The sequence below is a fragment of the Protopterus annectens genome, chromosome 5.part0, assembly GCF_019279795.1.
Source record: "Protopterus annectens isolate FY-2018-M chromosome 5.part0, PAN1.0, whole genome shotgun sequence".
NCBI lineage: Eukaryota > Metazoa > Chordata > Ceratodontiformes > Protopteridae > Protopterus > Protopterus annectens.
The window spans coordinates 1,629,478,366-1,629,497,108 of NC_056735.1; the positions used below are offsets into that span (position 1 = coordinate 1,629,478,366).

An 18,743-nucleotide genomic window follows, 5' to 3' on the forward strand; every position below is an offset into this window, starting at 1 on the left:
CAGAAGACTCCACCTTCTGCCCTCCCCTCCAGAAGATTTTACTTTTGGAGATGCTCTGAATACTCTTGGGGAGCATTTCAAATGGGAAAGTCAGGACTACCCTCAGTCTAAGAAATGGATTAGGGAATTCTTGAATTTGCAACAGCATAAGCCTTTGGCTATCTCTGGTTTTGGAAGTTATTTTCATGGAGAATTCTTAGACTCATTCTGTTCCTGCTCCCAGAAAGCTTGACTGGTATTAGACTTCCTGATTCTCATCAGTTCCTTTTCAAGAATCCTACTGCTGATCCAGAGATTTTCTCGGGGCCCTAAGGGTGTTAAAGCCACAGTTGCTAAAAATCCTGTTCCTTCTAATAGGCAATCTAGGGCTTGGATAGATGGGGTAAAAAGGTTTATACTTCCACCCTGGCTATTAGGTCTGTTAATTGTCTTTCATATGCTTAAGTATCAGCAGCATACTTTGGAGGCTATTAAGGCTAAAATTGCTGATGTTCCTTCCCTGACAGAGTTAAGGATGTGCAAGATTTATTGAATTCTTACACTTGTTACTAAACATTCTCTACATTGTGGTTTTGACACTTTGGAGGCTTCTTGCAGGGCAGCAGCCATTGGTTCTGGCATTAGAGGACCTGCTTGGCTCAGGGAACAGCCCCTTTCTGAATGTCAAATCTGAATTACTGGATGTGCCTCTGCACAAGGACCATCTTTTTGGTAGCAAAGCAGAAGAGGTGTTGAAAGTTGGAGGATAAGGCCAAATCTATGCAAACTTAAGGACTTTCTGCAAGTTCAGCCTCATTTTAGTAGACATTGCCCTTCTATGAATTGGACTTCTCCTGACCCTGGTAAACAGGGTGACACTAGGCCTAGGGGATTACAGGTGGTCTAGGGGACAGACTTCCACCCCTCAAAAGGCTAAGCACTGGCAGGCTTCCTTTTCAGAATCTGGGAGTTCAAGCAAACTTCCCAAAGCAAGCATTCCCAATGACACTGGCCTTCCCCTGCATATGCAAGCCCAGGGTATCCTTTGGGGGGAAGGTTAGCCATTTTTGCAGATGTCTGGTTCACCATCACAGATGACAAATGGGTGCTCAAAATAGTATCCCAAGGCTACACGTTCTCTTCACACCTTCCCTGTCCGCCAAGGATACCCAGATATCCCCCCCAAAGGGCAGAAGCAGAAAAACAAGTTTGCTAAACTTGGGAGTAAGAGCCATTTCTTGCACTACAGATAGGCCAGGGTTTCTACTGTACTTTACCTGGTTCCCAAAAAAGGGGGGGCACCTGGCACCGTATTCTGGATTGTCTATTCTAAACACTTTTCTGGTGATTACCAAATTCAAAATGCTCACTCTTCAGTAGTTGCCAATGCTGGCTAAGGATTCTTGGCTGACTTTGGATCTTAAGCTTATCTGCACATCCCAATAATGGAAAGCTGCAGGCAGCTCCTTCGCTTCAGGGTGGGGAACAGGCACTTCCAATTCTCTGCACTGCCCTTTAGCTTATCTACTGCTCCCAGAGGTTTTACAAAATGCCTGGCTCCTGTCATTGCTTTTTGCAGGCAAAGAAACGTTCAAATTTACCCTTACTTGGTAGATTGTCTTATTCGGGCAAACTCAGAGCAACTTCTAAAGGATTTGGACTTTGTAAAGAACCTCACCTCTGTGCTTACACCATCAACGAAAAGTCAAAATTGGTACCCACCAGGAAGATGTACTCCTGGGAGCAAGCCTGAACACAGCCACCCAGATGGTATTCCTCCCTAAAGAGCAACAAATGGATCTTTCAGATTACTTCAAAAATTTGACAAGCATGACCAAGCTCTCCAAGGCAATTCCTGCAAACCCTGGAATTTATGGCATCATGTATTCAGATTCCATATGTCAGACTGCATATAAGGAAAATACAATGGTACCTCAAAAACCTTTGGTGTCTATACACAGGATTTAGACTTTACTTCTTCTGATTCCCTACCTGCAGACTGTTCCGTTGGTGGGTGACATCTTATGCACAGAACAAAGGCCTGCCTTTCTATCCACCTCCTGCCAGCCAGACTCTCACCACAGATGCCTCTGACTACACTTGGGGAGCACATCTAGAGGGCAGATGCATTCAGGGGACTTGGAACTCTCAACAGGTTCATTTGCGCACAAATCTGAAGGAATTGATTGCAGTCCAGCAGGCCTCGATGGCTTTCTTCTCTCTCCTGGTACTCTTCTGGTCATGACACTCACAATCATGTGGTACATAAACAAGCAAGGAAGGATTCTCTTACCCCCTGTGTAGACAAAGCATGATACTATGGTCCATAGCAGCTTCCATGGGCATTCATCTGATAGTTCAGCTTCTTCCAGGAAGGCTAAACACCTTGGCGGACCAGTTGAGCATGCAGGTCCTGGATCCTCGAGTGGCAACTAAAGACCATCTATTGCATTATTCAGCATTGGGGCACTACCCAGGTGGATCTCTCATCTCCAACCAACCACTTTCTTCCAACCTCTTGCACCAGGGATCATTGCAACAAAGCTTGAAAAGTGGATGCTCTGTCCTTCTCCTGGACATTGCTGTCTATGCATTCCCTCCTCTGCCTCTTCCCAGAGTGCTGTTTAAAGATAAGGGCCAAAACCAAGGGCCATCATAGCTCCAGACTGGCCCAGACAACATTAGGTATCCACTAATTCAGTCTCTCCCAGTCTCAGCCTTGGCATCTTCCCCTGATACCAGATCTGTTGGTTCAGGAGGGGGGAATAATTCTACATCTTCAGACTCTGTATTTGGCAGCTTGGCTCATAATTTAAACCTTTCCCAACAGGTGGTTGAGGTCTTGAGGCCAGGAGGCCTAGCACTAGGAAATCTTTCACAGATAAGTGGAAAAGATTCTCCATTTGGATGCAGACTAGAGGGGAAGACCCTTCTCAACCTACTCTTCCTCTTTACTATCAGACAAGCTTGCTTAATGGTGGACTTTTCTTGTGTTAAGATTCATGCATCAGCTATTTCTGCTCATTGTTCCTTTGAACATCCCATTTTCTCTCATCCCTTAACAGTTCCTCAGGGAAGCTAGCAATTTAAAACCTCCCAGAAGGGCCCCTACTCCTGCTTGGGATCTCAATTTTGTACTTAAACTTACTCTGCCTACTTTTGAACCAGATACCTCAGCAGACCTGAAGTTTCTCCTGGAAAACTGCCTTTCTCTTGGCTATTCAGCTAGAAGAGTTTCTGAACTGTAGGCCTTAATGGCAGTTGAGCCTTTTATCCATGTGGATCGGGTTTCTCTTCGAACTAATCCCTTTATGCCCAAGGTGGTTTTTAGCCTGACTTTAAACCAGTCTATCCATCTGCCTACTTTCTTCCCTAATCCTCAGAATAAAGGGGAAAGATTACTGCATTCCCTGGTTGTGCAGACAGCTTAGATGTTTACATGGACAGGACTAAAACTTTTTGAACGTCTCACTTGGTCAGTTTTGCTCCTGGAGCTCAGAGCAAAGCTATTTCTAAACATCCCATTTCTAAGGGGGATTACTCATTGTATTCACTTTTGTTACAGCATGGCAAGGTTTCTCAGAGTATTAAGACCCATTCTACTAGGGCAGCCTCTACCTCAGCAGCTTTATTAAGAGGTGTACCTACTAGGGACATCCTGGAAGCAGCTACCTGGACTTCTGTCCACACTTTCACTTTACAGTTTACCCTTGTTTTCCAAGTCCAGGGCTGGTTTTGCCACTGCAGTGTTACAGGGCATCCTTACCAACCCTTAATCAGTGGATGTTCCTCCCTCTTTTTTTTTTTTCTTCCTGGGCTTTGGGAATCGACCCATTTTGTAAGGACTACAACAAACGCTAACCTATACAGTTGTGTACGCTGTCCATAAATGTAGATGTTGGAGTGTATTCGGTGTTGCAGTCCTGGTTCCCCCCTTTTCCTAGGGCACAGACTGGATTTTTCTTTTCCTGGTTTAACCTTTTGGGGGCACCTGACAGTTAAGGCAAGAAACTAAAGAAATGGCATCTGCTGCCTTCCTTTGTACCTGACGTCAGGCCTGAACCGAAGGTAGCAGACATCCTATACCAAGGACTTCTGGCAGACTGTGGGCTACCAGGAGCCAGATAACCCATTTTGTAAGGACTGCAACAGTGAATACACTAACATGTAAATTTATGGTAAGTGTACACAACTGTACTTTATTGATCTTTGTGTACTGGTCAAAGTATTCTAAGCAAAGGATTTAAGAGAAAGTGGTCCTTTAATACTGTACATGTCAGGCTGTGGTGTCCTTGAGCAAGATGAGCAGAGTTGCTGTAGTTATTGGTTAAGACCAGCCTTAAAACCATTTGATTTAGTTGACAGCATTGTCCAAATTGAGGCCCATTTTCAGTGCAGGCCCATGGGCATTGTCCTAGTTTAGTGACCTACTCATACTATAGTAGGTAAATGAGGCAAATCAAGAAGTTAAGAAAAAGCTTGTTGGCAGCATAAAGAATTAAATTGGAGTGAATAGAATTTTTGTAAGTAATGCATCTTCTGTCATGCTAGCTCTTGCGTTAGTGTCCCAAGACATGCTATCAGGACACTTTCTCCCTGACTCTTCTCAGCCCCGCAGAGGATCAGGTGGTCAACCTGCATACTTTCAGACAGTTTTGGCTATAAGAATAAAATTACTTGGATGCTTTTGTTTTGTCAGCTTCTAGTTGCCCATAAATAGTAAGTAAAGCAGATGAGGGTGGGTAAATGCCATAGTGCTGTTTTAAACATTAGTCATGGTTATTTCTGCTGCACCATTTGTGGAAGGTTTCAGCAGGACTGTGGATAGTGTTTTCCAGGTTTGCAGGAATCCATTTTGAGACGGATACTAGTTTATCTGATTAACTACCAAAATCAAGTTGGTGCAGGGCAGAGTTGAGAGACTTGTTGGTAACAGAGGATGTTGAGTAAGTTTTGCATGTAGCTGTCCCAGTGCATAACTTTGAATGCTGTAGTACTAGGGCAAGCTGCATGTTCTGCCTTCAAGAGAGCAGACTCCAGTGAAGTGCTTTTGAGGTCAAAACTGCAGTATCTGTTTTTGGTAAATCTGTAGTGTTTTTGGTAAATCTGTAGTGGTTTATCTGTTTCCCATGTCTAAGAGTATGATCTGTGACTTTCCATAGGTAGGATAACTTATCATTTTGGTGGAAGGTTGGCAGTGCATACTAAGCTTAAGGCTGATTGATCTGCTATCGGGCATTCTGGATTTGGACTTAAATAGCCTTTTTAAATTGATGTAGCCAGTTTTTAATGCTGTAAGACTTGTGCATAAAGGGGTTGTGTAAACCTGGGGTATGAATTTCCAGCTCTTCCCTATTAAATACCTCAGCTGGACTTGTAAGCACTAAATAAGCCAATTACTATAGCACTCAACCTTCCTCATTACCTAGAGGAAAACAGTTTTTGTACTTTTCTCACTTAGAGAAAAAACAGCTCTTGTACTCGCTTTCCTCCCTTATCTAGAGGAAAATAGTTTTTCATTCGGTTATGTCCAAGGGTCAGCTCCCAGTGTTATCTCCTGTATCTGATGAATCTGGACAACTTGAGGCAATGTAGAAATTGCCTCATGTGCACAGACAACCCTCTCCTCCTACCACCCAACACTACAACCTGTGAGAGATGTACTTATCTAGCCAAACTGGAGGTAAGCATCTACACCACCAAAATCCACACAGTAACAAAAACATTTGTGGAGGCTCTCAATCTGTCTAAGCAACAGCGACCTCCGAAGCAGAAACGCAAGCAACCTCCATCCCCCAACGCAACCCAAATGAGACACAGCCCATTGACTGTGCCACTCCACCACAGCCAATAAGGCAAAACGTACCCAACACACACTAGTCATAGGTGACTCTAGTCAGGCACACTGTTCCACTCACCAGGCTAAACAAGGTTACCGTCAGCTGCCTGTCTGGTGCCAGGATCCTCCATGTAACCCACGCACTCGGGTCATGCCACAAGTACAAATATGACTGTCATTGTCCATGTTGGTGTGAATGACCTGAGACGTACTCCCCTGGACTACATGAAGACATGGAAGAGCTTTCCGATCTTGTAGCCCAGGCAGGTATGAACCTAGCCCTGAGTAGCATTCTGCAGTCACCCAGAATGATACCGCAGTAATGGACAAAATGATTGTCCAATTGGCTAAGCTTCTGGTGTCCTAAGGTGATCCAGTATCTGGGATGACATGGTTGACAGACCACGATGCTTTGCCACAGATGGCATGCACCTGTCTCCCCTGAATTCCGGATACTGGCTAAGGCTCTTGCCGCCCCTATAGTGCCTTTTTTAGGCAAGGTTCAAATGACAAATTCCCCAGTTACAGGAGCAGGCAAGCAAAAACTGAGGGCAATGCTACTCCATGCTAGAAGTCTAAATCTTAAGATGCACTCACTTGAGGCACTCCTTAAAATGGAGAACTATCTGTGCAGTGACTGAGACCTGGTTCAAGGCTCCAGCGAACACCCCTGCACTACCAGGCTATAACTCGTACCACACTTCGGCCATGTAATCTGGACCGAAACACCAAAGGCGGAGGTGTCCATATTCATTAAGGATATCCACACCTCCAGGCTAGTTGCTTAGCATAATGCATCCAAGGTTATCCATGTGCAGCTAACTCTAGGCAAAACTGCAATCCAAATTGTAGCTTACTACAGATCCCACACCATGCCCCAGGATTCCCACTTTTTTTTCTTGATGTACTGGAAAATATTAGGGGTCAACCAAACACCCTATTAATGGGCGACTTCAACTACCCCACCATTAACTGGGAAAACTACTAGTGTACCAACTTAGCTCAACGCTTACTGGAATTCAAACTCCAATGCCCTGGATCATCTTAGCCACACCCCCACCAGGGACAACAATATCCTAGACCTAGTCATTACCAACATGAGTGACCAGTGTTCCACACCGGAGGTAAACTCTTCATTGTTCCAATCTGACCATAAGCTAATCACCATTGATATCCACATTTTGCCCCCACCCCCCAATTAAGGAAACCACAGTAAAAAATTTCTCTAAAGCCAACTTCATGCTTAAGAGAAGTGGTGAACTTCAGGACACCCATGCAGATGGACAATAGTTACAACAGCTGAATCCTGCACAAATGCCTTCTATAAGCACTTGCACAAATGCATGGATCGTGCTATCCCAAACAGAACCAAGATGCTATCCTCCAAAAAAAAAAAAAAAAGCCAGTCTGATGGTCCCCTGCAACAGAAGGAAGAAACACTTGCAAAAAAGTAAAATCCCATGAGTGTGGAGGAGCTCCCTAGTCAGCCTCAGTAAGACGTGGAGATCCCTTAAGATCCTCCAAAGCTAGCTACGAAAACAAAATCACCACTAATTCTAAGGACAACCACAAAGCATTCTATAGCTATGTCAATCTCTATGGCAACACCCAGATCTGCTCTGAGTTGCAGCACAAGGGCACGAAAATTACAGAACCAACTGATATTGCCAACATCCTGGCAGATAGGTTCAGTGCTAACTTTACCCCCCACCCCCACCCCCTAAAGGTCCCATATCTGTACAGGAAGAATGCAGAGTCCCTGTAATCACAACTACACAGGTAAAAGCTGCACTCTAAAGCCAAAAACACAGCATCCATGGGACCAGACAACATCCCAGGCTGCGTTTTACACAAACTTCAGAACTAACTGGCTCCCCACTTAAGCACCATGTTCAATAGCCTTGCATCAGGCTTTGTGCCCACTGAATGGCGCACAGCAGCAGTTATCCCACTCCACAAAGGGGGAGCCACCACTGATCCCGGGAACTATCGACCTATTAGCCTGGTCTGCAAGGCATGGGAACATATCATCATGGGACTCATAAATAGACATTGGTAACCTCCAAACTCTGGATCCCACACAGGGTTTGTGAAAGACAGATCATGGCTCCTGAACTTGATCGACTTCTTTGAGGCAGTCACCAAAGCTGTAGATTAGGGTAAGGTGGCTCACACAGCCTATCTTGACCTCGCCAAGGCTTTCTACACCGTCCCCCATTCTGGAATTATAGCTAAACTCACTAAACTAGGTATAAATCCCTACGTCACAAGATGGGTTGCCAACTGGCTCACTGACGGAACCCACACTAAAAGTTGCAGACTCCAAATCTTACCTCAAACCAGGTACAAGTAGAGTACCACAGAGTTCAGTCCTGGGACCTCTCCTATTTGGTATCTACTTCTCTGAAGTACAGGCTAACACAGAAGGTCTCTAGCTAAGTTTGCAGATGACTGTAAACTAGGAGCCATAGTAAAGTCCCCAAATGATGTGGACATCCTACAGAAGGGCTTCACTGAGACAGATGCCTGGTGTCTGTGCCAAAGTGCAGTGTCATCCCCTTTGGTAAAAACTCTGCACCCATGAACTACCACATAGGCAGCAATCTACTCACAGAATGTGAGACCTTGGGACCCAGGTGGACAGTAGTCCAAGTCCTACGTGGCACACCTCAAAAGGGTTCTCATCCAGGAAAAAGGTCATTGTTCCCCTCTACTCGTCACTCATTAGACCCATTAGAGTAAAACACCCCTTTTGGAATGTACCTCACAAAGACATCTGCAGCAGCTGGAAAGGCCACAAGTACCTCAGGATTACTTAAGTCTCAAACAAAAATGCCCTACACTCTCAAACTCCAGCTTTATTCCATACACATCACCTACTCAGAGGTGAACTCTGCCTAACATATAAAGCTGTCAAACCCAGAGCTGTTGGACATGCTGCACCTAAGGAAATCCCATTCCCTCTGAGCTGCACGCTCTAGGGTCCTAAACATTGTCACTACAATAAACAGGACATGCTGGAGGGACAGATTCCTGTCCCAGATACTTCCCATACTCTAGAACAGGCTACCCATCTATGTCTAGGCAAAGTTCTTCATTAGCACTCAAGAAAAATCTTGAGTGGATAGGAAATAGGAAATGCACACTGGGGATCACTTCTGTGTCTCTGCTCGACACTGGCACAGGAAAATAACTTTATTGGGTGGGATAAGCTAGGTTTGCTTAGGCCCTTGGGCCGATAGCCTAGTACCTACCTATGGTAATGTATAGTTTGAGATGAGATTGGATTATAAAGAAATGCTTCCTAATCAGGGCTACTTCTAGAACATTAAAGTTCTGATTAAATTGGCTCTGTTTAGAGTTGAAGAAAAAATAGTGGGGCCAAATATAATGCAGCTGTCACCCACCTTGAACATTCCATTCTAAACTGAGTAGCTGTGTAGAACTGAACTAAATCTGCCAACCATTCTTTTTTGGTCTGTTGTATGTAATCTGTACTAGATTTGTAATCTTGGCACATGGGCTTTGCACATTCTTGGAAACTGAAGTATTAACATTTGACAGCACACTATTTGTAAGATATCTAATTTAACTGTGGGGAAACTGTACTGCTTATTTGGCTTTTGCTGTATTGTATAAAGTGTCTACCCTTTGTACCACTGGATATTGTACAGGTCTCATTTGAAGTGAAGCTGCAAAAATCCTGGTGTCCTCGTAGGTGTTGCTAACATTAGTCTTGCCTTCCATTTACAAAACTGCTTGGATGATCTCCCCTTTTTGAACAGTATCATTGTCTGGTTTGTAGATCTAGTTGACAAGATTTTTGGAAACTTGAGCCATAGTTGACTGGTCTATTAGCTGTCTGCTTTTAGCAGTAGCCTGTACTTGAAATTAGTAACTCTGGGAGAGGGTCCTCTTGGTAGGATTTCTCACTGAGAGGTTGACAGTGAATGACTCGTGTAGTTGGTGACATGATGTAGATTTCAAATGGAAATAAGCTGCAGGTTATTCAGTTTGATGGTCATCTTCCCTGATAACCAGAAGGAATAAAACCTAGCGTGCATGTGCAACTCTGTTGCCTAGCCTAAGGGATAAAGCATTGTGGGAGGTGCCATGTTTTGCATGTAGACTGTGATAGAGATGCACTGTGAGCCACAGTATGTTGAAAACACTATGAAACTATGAAGTCTCTACACATGCCCTAGTGTGTAGAGCAGGCACTGAGATTTTCCAAATTTTCTGGTAGCCATGTGTTTGATATGGTTATTGCAAGGCTGCTTCATATATTGAAATACTGATTCCTCTTCATGTAAAATTTTTTCTCATTTACATTAAAGGTCCATGAGAAAGAAGATGACTTGGGCAGAGGTAATGATGAAGAATCCAAAAAAACTGGAAATGCTGGTGGTCGGTTAGCCTGTGGAGTTGTTGGAATAACCCAATAATGGGTCATAATTTTGTAAAACTTTCAGCACCTAAAATCAGCAGGCTTTTGTTTAAAGTTCTGATATCACCTAATTTGACATTTATGGATGACCTAATAAAAGCACTTACAGTATGGAGTGGTTAGGAAAATGTAGTAATTGCAACATTGTGGCTTAACCTTATTTGGTATTGTACCATACTTTTATATTCAAAATCTACATTAAAGTTCATTTAGCAGTCTGTGGTGGCTGTCCTTTTCATGCTCTTTGGTGGTGGCTGTCCTTTTCATGCTCTTTGGAGGTGTCTTGGGGGTCCATGTTAAGGCATATTTAGCTGTTTTTTTCATTTTATTGTGCCAATTTACTAGCATTGAGTGAATGTGTACCTCTTTATTGCGGGCTCATAAGTAAATGCTAGATTATGAGCCTAGCCACTAACCAGGCACCGGAATCGAAGCCTGCACCTGTGAGAAGAGACCTTGATTCTTACAGTAACTCCACTAAAAATTTTCCATCATGGGTAAGTACTAGGCAGTCTGCAAACTACACTCCTAAGCAATAACCAGTTGGTGACCAGTGGTGAGAACCCAACCCTATATCATGTGTTGTGCCTACAAGGTAAACAGTTTTACCAACCCCCATTGTCCCACCTGAAAAATCTCTGCTGCGGTGCCCTTAGACAATTTAACTAGAAGTTCTGCTCCCTTCAGTATATTGCTGGTTATTTTAGTCATTCATTACATTTGTCTAAACAGAACAAAATTAAGCTTGGAATTTCAGTTGCTTACACCTCTCCTGTTTTATAAGAATTTGGAATGCCACTAACAAAGCTTGAAACTAGTTTAGTGAATTAGACTAGTTTTTAAAGGTTTGTATTAAGATGCTGTCAAATACTGGTATGAAACATCAGCATTCTCTATTCTGGCCATCAGCCAGTGTTATAAAATGAGCAACGTCTTCAGTGGCATGTTTTTCTGCAGCAGAACTGTTTAAGCAAGTTCTTTTGATGTCTTGATAATTGATGACCCTCTGACGGTCATCAAATTTAAATTTCAGCCCAGAAAATGTTGCAAGGAAGCAAACCCTCCCTGTGTGGCACTTGGCCTCCTTTTGAGTATATAGGATACATGTCCTCTCAAATATGGAGATTTCACACATTACCATTGCTGGCATACTAATGGAAACTACACTAGCAGTGGCTTTCAGTAGCAACTAGCAGTGGCTTTCAGTAGCAAACTCTTAATCATGTAGCTGGAAGTGGGAAGTTGTGTTTTATGCTACTCAACATGTATATTGCTCATAAACCGGAGTTGTATCAGTTTATTCCCTGCTCATCCAGGGAATGTCTCAGCCCATCTTGTTCATAGACCAGAAGTCTCTTGCTACCTGAGGTAGCATTGGAAAGTCTAGTGTTGCTGTTTAACCTTCTGCGACACTTCAAGCCCCACCAAATGTGTCTCAGCTTTCCCTTTGTCGGCACACAGGGAGCCCCTTAATATGGACACCTGGGTATTTCCGGTTTAAACCTTTAACTCTGAAATGTATGAGAATCACTGAACATTCTAAACCTTCTTTGTGTCCCTCTTTGTGACACTGGCTGCCAAACATCACCAGCATTGCAGAATCAAGCCCATGGCCAGAATTGCTGCCTGTGCTTACAGGTGTACATGGGTAAAAAGATTGATAGGGAACACCTTCAAGACTTTGGTCGTTAAGGGCAGAGCCAAGATGGTCAACTGAAGGCAGTTTAATTTCAGAAATCTGTAAAATTTAGTCTGACAGGAATTCAGTCAATATTGACTTGACTTTACAAAAATCTTGTCAATACTTGCACTTGTAACAACTTTGGAAAATTACTAGGAAATTCCTGTCAATTACCCGAGGCTCATTAGAAACTGTGCACCAAATACTCTAATTCAGCACTGAAGTGTTCAACTCTACAAACCTCTATGAAAATAACTTCCAGCAAAATCTAGAAAATCTTCAAGGTGACAACTAGAAGCAGACAGAAGTTTTCAAGGAACTTACAGCAGCACCAGATTAAAATCTTGACATGCAAGTTGCACTAATTGATGTGGATGGGAGGCTTCGATGGGCAAATTATTGACTTTCTGCTTAAACAAAACACCGGATTAAACTATCTCGAGCTGAGAAAGGTGCAATAATGTCTCCCCAAGAAAACAGAAGGAAACTACATTACCTTTTTGAACTCCTAGGTTCCTGAAATTACTGGGTTTACAAGGGGGGCTTTCATATGGCACTGAAACAGCCTATAGAGCACTAGGCAAGCCAGTTTCAACTTCCTCTTCTACAGCACCAAGGTCCATTATAAAATTACTCAAACTTTATACTAAAAACAGCTTTGTAGAAAGCGCCATTAAAATATAGCCAAAGCATTGGATTTGACAATTCTACAAGAGTACTAGAAATGAGGAAAATGTTGGTGGTCTGTAAAGCTACTTAATCAAAATATCAACACATTGTATCCTGTGAGAATAAAGTTCTATCTAATGAAACATTTATTAGTCTTGGAAAGGCATCTGTAGCAAAAAAAACATCACTATCCCCAAGGACATGAAGTTTTTCTCTTCATTAGACTTCTGAGAACCTCTTGGACAGACTTGAAAAACTGACACTTCATCAACATCTAGTAGCAAATTTCTAAGCTGTTACTGATAGTAAAACCCTTTTTGTTTAACTTAGTTCACAGATGTGCAGCTACACACAATGCAAGTTCTCACTACAGTTACTAACAACATTTACAGTGAATAAGCTAGTATAAGCTGCCTAAAATAGCAATGTAACGCATCTTTTTACTTTATTTTTAGGACTGAGTGGCATTCTTACAGCATAATTAGTGATTTTATTTCGGGGTCTCTAAGCATTTTTCTGAATATCTAGTGCACTAAATGTATTACTAACACTGGCAAAGCTTATGAATGCTTTTCTGGGCAAAAATGACTTAATACAGTGAGTTTCCATCTCCTTGCATATAGGAAACTGCGTGAATGACATTTTTAATGTTTTCTCAAGTTTACAGCCTCACATTGCTTTAGAATGTTAGTTTTCACTCTTAGTAAATGTTTTAAACTGCTCAGTTGCGACCATTATGAATCTCCTGGTGGTTCCCTTTTAGTGTAACACAAGGAAAAGAATGCTTTCAGGGTGACACCAGTCTGTTACCTTAATCTTTAGTTGTAAATGCCCAGAACAGCAGAAAAGTATTAGATTGCTTAAAGTTAAATAAAAGATGGCAAACTAATTTGAATGGCTTGTTGGAGGGAGGGGGAAAACAACTTGTGTATAGGACATGTACTGTATTGCACTGATACTAATTGCATTATCAAGTATTACAGCAAGCTATTTTATTAAATTCTACAGTGCTCTAAGTAAATCTGCAATTTTATACTTGTAAGAAAGTATATTAAGAGTTTTAATGATTTTACTGAAATTATGTTGCAGTGCTGACAGTGATTGGAAATGGTATGAATGTTATCCTGCAGGACTGCTTAGTTTAATGGCTACTACAATTTAGGTTTTAACATTTATTGTGAAGTTCTTTGTCTTAACAGTTCATATTGTATTGCCCTATTAGTTCTAAGCAATTAACTCAAACCATCACAAAGGATCTTAACATACTTTTGATATCCATTTGAATTGAGTAATTTCTAGCAGAATTTAAGATATGATTCGTATTTCTTTTTGGCGACAACTTTAGCAAGAGACCTATGTGCGTATATATGTATGAGGGCACATGTATACATAATCTTGAAGTTGCACACTATTTGGAATGTATTTAATTTGTTTCTAAAGCTACTGCTGCACAAAATGGCATTCTTGCTAGTACGTGTCAGAGCGGTTAGCTACAGTCATGAAGGCTACAGAAAGCCGCCTGAGATCGTTCTCTCTTACTGGGAATCTTAAGAATTCCATGTTCAGAATTTTTGTTAAACTGCTTGGGTAAGTAATCAACTTCCTGGCCCAAAAAAGTATTCTACATATTTGGTATTGTATGACAGACCTTTGTATAACATCTTTACACATACCTGTGTATATTGGGGAAATGGGAAGTTATCTACATAGAAACTTTATTTAACTGTTTACTTGTGTCCTTATCCTTACATTTTTAATGTAACTGGACAATGTAATCCATGGAAAAGATCTAATTTAAGGTATTTAAACATAAAACCCTATAGTATTCCTACAAGAAACCCATTATGTGAAAGTGTTCAATCTCGCAGTTTGTTCTTGCACACTGGTTCGGAGCCGATCCTCGGCTCCGAGTCGGCTGCATCACAAAGCTCTGCATCTTAGAGAAGCTAGAGACCAGACTATATCCCATGATCCTCCCTGCTATCCCTCTGATCTAATTTGCTGCTGCAACAGATCGGTCGAGGAGAGCTCGGGCCAGAGTATGTGTGTATATGTATGTGTGTGTATATATATATATATATATATATATATATATATATATATATATATATATATATATATATATATATATATATATATATATATAATGTATATATATATAATGTGTATATATATATATATATATATATAATGTGTATATATATAATGTATATATGTTCCTGTCAGGGCTCTGACAGTGTTTTCTAGTAGTTAGTTGGTATAGTGTTTTGTATATAGTGTTACTATTAATATTTCCCCTTTTATTACCATTAACCCTTTTAGATATATAACTTTCCTTTTGTTTATCTATAATGTTATAATGTGAGTGTGTTCAGTCTCGCCGTTTGTTCTTACAAATGGGTGTCAGAGCCGATCCTAGGCTCAGAGTCGGCTGCTTGCAAAGCTCTGCATCTAGGAGAAGCTAGAGACCAACCTACCTCCCACAATTCCCTCTGCCTCTACCTCAGATCTAGTTTGCTACTGCAACCGATCGCATCGATTTTGAGAGCTCTGACCAGCTTTGGGAAGATAAGCTATTTCTACTTATATTTCTTGAAAAATCTTCTAATTTTTTTTTTTGGGAAACTTATCTTTAGTGTGTGTCTGATTCATCCTTGGCTACTCTAATTAATATATATATATATATATATATATATATATATATATATATATATATATATATATATATATATATATATAATGTACTTTAGTTTCCTTGGGGCCTACCCCTCCTAGTTCTAGGTTTAGGGTTGATATTGATTTCTGCTATTAGTATTGTGTTTGTGGACTTGAGTCCAACCATTTTCAAACTGTTATTTGGTATAATTGTTTGTTTTTTCAACAGGATATGTCTGAAAAAGCTAAATCGGGATTTAAGAGGTCAGTGTGGGTAAATCTGTCGCTGACAACCATAGCTCCTATGTCTACTGTCTTGGCCCTCTCCATCTACAAGAAGACTGTTCTATTTGTCATTCTTTTAGTGGAAGGGTCATGACAGACGCAGGAAGCTTATGGATAGGAGTCTTTTGAAGCCTTCCTTCCAAGAGGAGCTTGACAAGTTGGACCAGGCTTTTAAGTCCTCGAAGGGATCGAAGACATCTGAGCCCATGTCATCTGCTCTGAGCTCTTCGTTTAAAGTTTGTTCACCGGTTCCACAGGCTTCGGGGCAGAGTGAGCTTCTTACTGTGACCGAGCCTCGAGTCTTGGAACCTGTCGGAGCTTCCACCTCCTGCCTTATTGAGGTCGGTACCGTCCTCTGTTTCTTTGACCCGTTCTTCCAGGCCCCTCTCAGACACAGACGTAGATCGTGTGGTGCAGAAGTTAATGGAGAACACGGCCCTGTCAAAACTCATTTCAGTCTCCTCCCTGTTGGTGTCGAGACTCAAAGGCCTTCCCTTATCTCCATCTGGTCCTCCTCCGAGGCCTACACAGCTTTCGGAACAGAGAGATGTTGATCTGATTGTGGAGCCCTTGGTGCCGGAACCATCCCTTCCTCGGTCGGCACAGTTTACCTCTACTCCGTCGGAGCTGGTGGACTCGCGGAACCGACTATCCCTCCTTGGCTAAGGCATTGAAACATAAAAAGTTAGCCAGAGACAAACTTGACTATCAAAATCATACTGCCTACCCCCCAGGCAATAAATTGCAATATCTGGGACTGGTGACATTGTTTGTTCATCAGGGTGGGGAGCAAGGCCAGATCTGTCTCTGGCCATGCTAGTCACTCTGATATGGCCCAGACTGCAGTATGGATTGCCTTTTTTTTGGAGAAGTTTTTGGGCAGGAAATGGGGGGGAGAGAGAGTCCGGAACTGAGGAAGACCGACCGAGGACGTGGACAGACATTTAGACAGCACAGCAAGGGAGGAGCCTGGTGAGAGGGCTCACAAGGGACAATTGTCAATTAGATTTGATAAAATTTAATTTTATGTGTTGAGCCCAAATATGTTTGATGTTTATTGGTGTCAACAATGGGGGTGTGTGTTGTAAATGTGATTGCAGTATATTACGTGGTGTGTTATGTGCAGCCGTAACAGTGTTTGCTTTGCTTGTTAACAGAGATGATTTAGATGTGATTGACTCCAATGATATATGGGATATGTATATGAAATAGTATATCCTTATTGTGTGACAACAATAGTAATGGATGATGGGCATAGTGCAGACAAAAGTAAGCCACAACCCGGTGTAATTGTGATAATTCCAGTGTGACATGTGTTGAGTGTAAAACTATTTATATACAATACAACTATATACATATGTTGGGGATGTACATTTTCAATGTATTTTTTACCAAAGGAGTTTTTTCTAGTTTGTACCTAGTTTCAGATTGGATGTCTTTTTTTTTTTGATTAGTTGTTTATGAGGAGACTGAATTGGGAATACTAATATCTCTATCAAGGGTGTGTGGGTGTGGATTGTGACAACAGTGACTCCAAGTTAAAGGAGTATTACATTCATACAGCCAAAATGGTTATGTGGTTTCAGTTTGAAATCTTATGGAGTTTGAGGTTAGGATTATGGTAGAAGGGATGTTAGTTCTGATAACTGACCCCAGATGAGAAGAAATGTTCTTAAAGAGCTGGAATCTTGAAATATATTAGATCATGAAACCTGAAGGGGGGGGGGTGTGCTGATAGACAAATGGATTATTACATCCATGATGGGATGGGACTTGGAATACATACAGATACTTAGGGGTATCTGTTAATGAAATGAGCGTGTGGCCTATAGAGATTGATTTTGTATTTATTGGATGCCCTATTTCATTTGTGAAATTACAGAGTGAATTTTTTTCTTACAGTTATACATAGATACTACTCCAAGCCAACATTTTATGCGAAGTACACAAGGGCTGGGCTGGCTACATTTTAGCTATATTGTATCTGCCAGGGCTAGGGTTCCACCCGAACCGCTTGCAGCCTTTATTGGATAGAGATGTGCAGTGTGAGTGAGTGTGTATACAGTCCATATTATTAATGGCACATCCATTAAAAATTCATATTAATTTAATTTAGAATTATTTTGTGTTTCAATTTTCAGAACTATACTTGAATTTGTACCTTTAATTGTGTTGAGGCAGTGGGTGTATTTAAAATGTGATGTCATTATAGGTGAAAGCGCTTAGTCAGTGGACGTGTCTGTGAATAAATTCTCTTGGTTTTCATTGTTGGTCCTTGATTCAGGTTCCTGATTGTTGCCTTTCTTTATTTTACATCCCTCCTTGGCTCCGGGACCGAGAGTCTAACCGATCTTTCAGTGCCGACTCTCCCCCCTCGGTGCCTCTGCACGGATCACTTCGGCTCAGTCCTCTGGGTCGATGCCCTTGGCCTCTGTCGGAGACACTTCCGTGTTCTTCGGAACCGGAGGACTCCTCTGCTCAGGGTCCCGGGGCCTTTGACCTCATGAGGAAGGTATTGTCTTAGACGACCACGTCAACAGAAACAACTTCTCTCCCATAAAGGTCCATTGTCTACTTCTGCACCCATGACTACCCACAAGCGTAGAGCACCAGTGTCTCATTCACTCCCAGAGGGAGCCCCTTCTTCCTCTGAGGCCTCATCGGAAGCCCGTCCTGATGACGTTCCGAGGAAAAAGTTGTGCAAGAGGAGGCACTTAGATTCTCCACAGGAATCTTTAACATCGGATACTGACTTAGATGAGTCAGAAGGGTCCCCAAAATCACCCTCAGAGGATGTCTCCTTTGCTGACATCCTGGAGATCCTGAAGCAGAGAGGTGATTGGCAGGCCCTACCCCCTTCTGAGGATTAGTTGGTTCTGCTGATGGCATTTGGTGCTCGCCCTTCCTCCTCCTGGGTCACTCCGCCCTTCAATGAATTAATGGAGTTAATTGCTCGAAGGGCGTGGGAGACTCCTGACAGTGGAGCCAGTTCCCAGGAAACCTAACTAATACATCACTGCCCCTCAGGACAAGTCATACCTTACAAAGGGAGTTCCAGTGGACGCTATGGTGGTGGCCGCAGCCACTAAAAAGATGTCCGAATCTTCCTCGTCTGTCCATCCCCTTAACAGAGACTCTAGGACCATGGACAGATATGGGAAGCGCATTTTCAGTTCAGCGACTTTCTC

General features: G+C 42.2%; 1 protein-coding gene across 1 annotated transcript in view; it reads left to right on the plus strand.

The window, feature by feature from the left end:
- Positions 1-10,483, plus strand: part of SOD1 (superoxide dismutase 1) — a 264,044-nt gene extending 253,561 nt beyond the window's left edge. The window contains exon 5 of the mRNA XM_044071412.1: positions 10,156-10,483. Within this exon, the coding sequence (XP_043927347.1) occupies positions 10,156-10,263 (108 nt within the window). The 3' untranslated portion in view covers positions 10,264-10,483. The remainder of the gene's footprint in view (positions 1-10,155) is intronic.
- The last annotated feature ends 8,260 nt before the right edge of the window (positions 10,484-18,743 follow it).